The sequence below is a fragment of the Cucurbita pepo genome, unplaced genomic scaffold, assembly GCF_002806865.2.
Source record: "Cucurbita pepo subsp. pepo cultivar mu-cu-16 unplaced genomic scaffold, ASM280686v2 Cp4.1_scaffold000814, whole genome shotgun sequence".
Taxonomy (NCBI): Eukaryota; Viridiplantae; Streptophyta; class Magnoliopsida; order Cucurbitales; family Cucurbitaceae; genus Cucurbita; species Cucurbita pepo.
Window position 1 is genome coordinate 9023 of NW_019647026.1, and position 2431 is coordinate 11453.

General features: G+C 37.9%; 1 protein-coding gene across 1 annotated transcript; it reads right to left on the bottom strand.

Annotated features, from left to right (window-relative positions):
* Nucleotides 1-22: 22 nt before the first annotated feature.
* LOC111785901 (glucomannan 4-beta-mannosyltransferase 2-like) lies at nucleotides 23-2225 on the bottom strand (the record flags this gene model as incomplete). Its single annotated transcript, XM_023666264.1, is given in 6 exon segments — nucleotides 23-482; nucleotides 584-808; nucleotides 1210-1409; nucleotides 1515-1628; nucleotides 1712-1848; nucleotides 2115-2225. Coding segments are annotated over 6 exon segments (950 nt in total), but the record flags the coding sequence as incomplete, so codon positions are not given.
* Between the last annotated feature and the right edge of the window lie 206 nt (nucleotides 2226-2431).

Genomic DNA, 2431 nt, shown 5'->3' on the forward strand with positions numbered 1-2431 from the left:
AAAAAAAAAAAAAGGAAACAAATTGACCAACAACCCCAGAAAATTACAAAAAAAAAAGAATTTTCACAATTAAAAAAAAAACAATCTAAATGACGAAAATGCCCTTGGCAATTCAATTCCCCATTTTCTTCTTCTTCATCTTTCCTTCCATAACATCTCAGGCTTTTTATCTGAACTATTCGCCTGTGAAACTCCTTTCTTTCTTCCTCTAAGTTAGGCACGCTACTCTCTTCTGTAGAACATTATTAGCTGAATCTCAAATGCAACTCAGAACCCCATATTCATATATATATATATAAACGGAAGTGTTCTTCACTTTTTAAGAGCTTGGGATGATGGTTCCGACATATCCAACTCCAGTGATCAGAAAGCTGAATGTCTGAAGAAAAAGGTACACGAAGTAGTTGTTCTTCCCATGAACAAAGTCATAGCACCCACAAAAGAACAAGAACGCTGCAAATCCCAGCTCCAATGTGTTGATTCTGTTCCCATTTTCAAACAGAACATGATTACATTTCATCTTCAAACTATGTTTACTATGTTTTGTGAGTAATACGAGGATGTTTTTTTTTTTTGTATTTACCTGTCACCAAACTTGCATCTTAGTCTAATTTTGGGAACTTTGGCGTTTGCTTTGTTCTTTGCAGCATCAGCAGCTGCCTTGTTCTTCAGAGCATCTCCTAGCTTTTCAGTCACAACCCATTCGTTCACTCGACCCGCTTCGAATAAACCGATTAGAGCTGCTTTCGTGCGGTGCAACGACATCACGTTCTCGAAAAGGATCCAGTAGAACAGAAGGTGAATCGACCTGCATTTTGCATAGCAAGGATTCAACATGAATGTAACGACCCTAGATTTCTACTCACCTAGAATCACTATTATCATAGCGCAATCCTTTCTATATGTGAAAATAACTATTAAACATAAACTTTTTCGTAAAACATAAACTTCATCTTAAAACACGGTTCATGATATGTATACGGTAACGACCCTAGATTAAGGAGATAAAGAACAAAACTTGGAGTTCCCACTAAGAGTTCAAAATGTAACAACCCTAGATTTCTACTTACCTACCGTCACTACAATCATCATAGCGAAAGGCGTAATCCTTTCTATGCGGAAATAACGTTTAAACATAAACTTTATCTTAAAATACTGTTCATGATATGTATACGGTAGCAACCCGGATTAAGGAGAAAAAGAACAAACCTTGGGGTTCCGACCGAGTTCAAAATGGTGATGACGGAAGGAATGTAAACAGCTCCCCAAATTGGTACATACACTTCAGGAACCAAAATGGTGAGGGGAAGAACAACACAGTAGAAGAAGAAAGTAACCATATGGGCAATGATCTTCCGGACAAAGAAGAAACTGTAGATCACATAAACTTTCTTCCAGAATTTCACTTTCTGCAACAACAACAAAACAACAATCCATTACTAAAACCGACCATTTTACTGTCTCAAAACCTTAAAAACTTTCGGATTTAACGATGATTTGATGAAGTATAAGACCTTGTTTCTGACAATTTCCATGACCATTTTGCGGAAAAGATTGGCAGGGCCACAAGACCATCGATGCTGCTGGAAACGGAAGGCCTTGAAAGTACTAGGAAGCTCACTTTTTACCTGAACACAGCAACAAATTCATAGTTTAGTCAGCTAATCCGACAGCAAATGGACAAGAAACAGGACATGTTCTTTAATCTCACCTGCAGGTCACCTAAGTAGACAAATTTCCACCCTCTAAGACTAGCTCGGACGGCAAGGTCCATGTCTTCCACGGTGGTCCTGTCCTTCCACCCACCTGCCTCATTGATTGCAGCAATTCTCCACACTCCAGCAGTTCCTACAATCAATGGATGTTAATTTTCGTATTAACGATCTAAACCCATTAACAAAATACGCTTAATTGTAAATATTATTAGATGAAAGTCCCACATCGACTAATTTAGGGAATGATCGTGGGTTTATAATCAAAGAATGCTATTTCCATTGGTCTGAGGCTGTGTGGGAAAACCCAATACAAAGCCATGAGAGTTCATGCTCGGACAATATCATACTATTGTAGAGAGTCGTGTTGATCTAACAAATACATGAGGGGAGTATTAATACCATTGAAGCCAAAGAAGGCATGGGTAGCAGACCCAACTTCTTGCTCCACTGTGAAATGGTAATCCAATGACATCTCTTGCATTCTTGTCAGCAGGCACTCATTTGCATTCACTGTTCAAATAATTAAAATTAAAAAAAAATTAGATAATAATTATAATAATAATTAAAAATAAAGGAACTGTTTTAGAAGCAGGCCACGTGGAGGGGTGTGCCACACACTGAGGAAGCTTCATGTGAGGGATGAGTTGGCAAGTTTTGATTAGTTAATTTAGGAAATTGATTTACAAAATTCCTGTTTTACCCCTAACGTGATCACT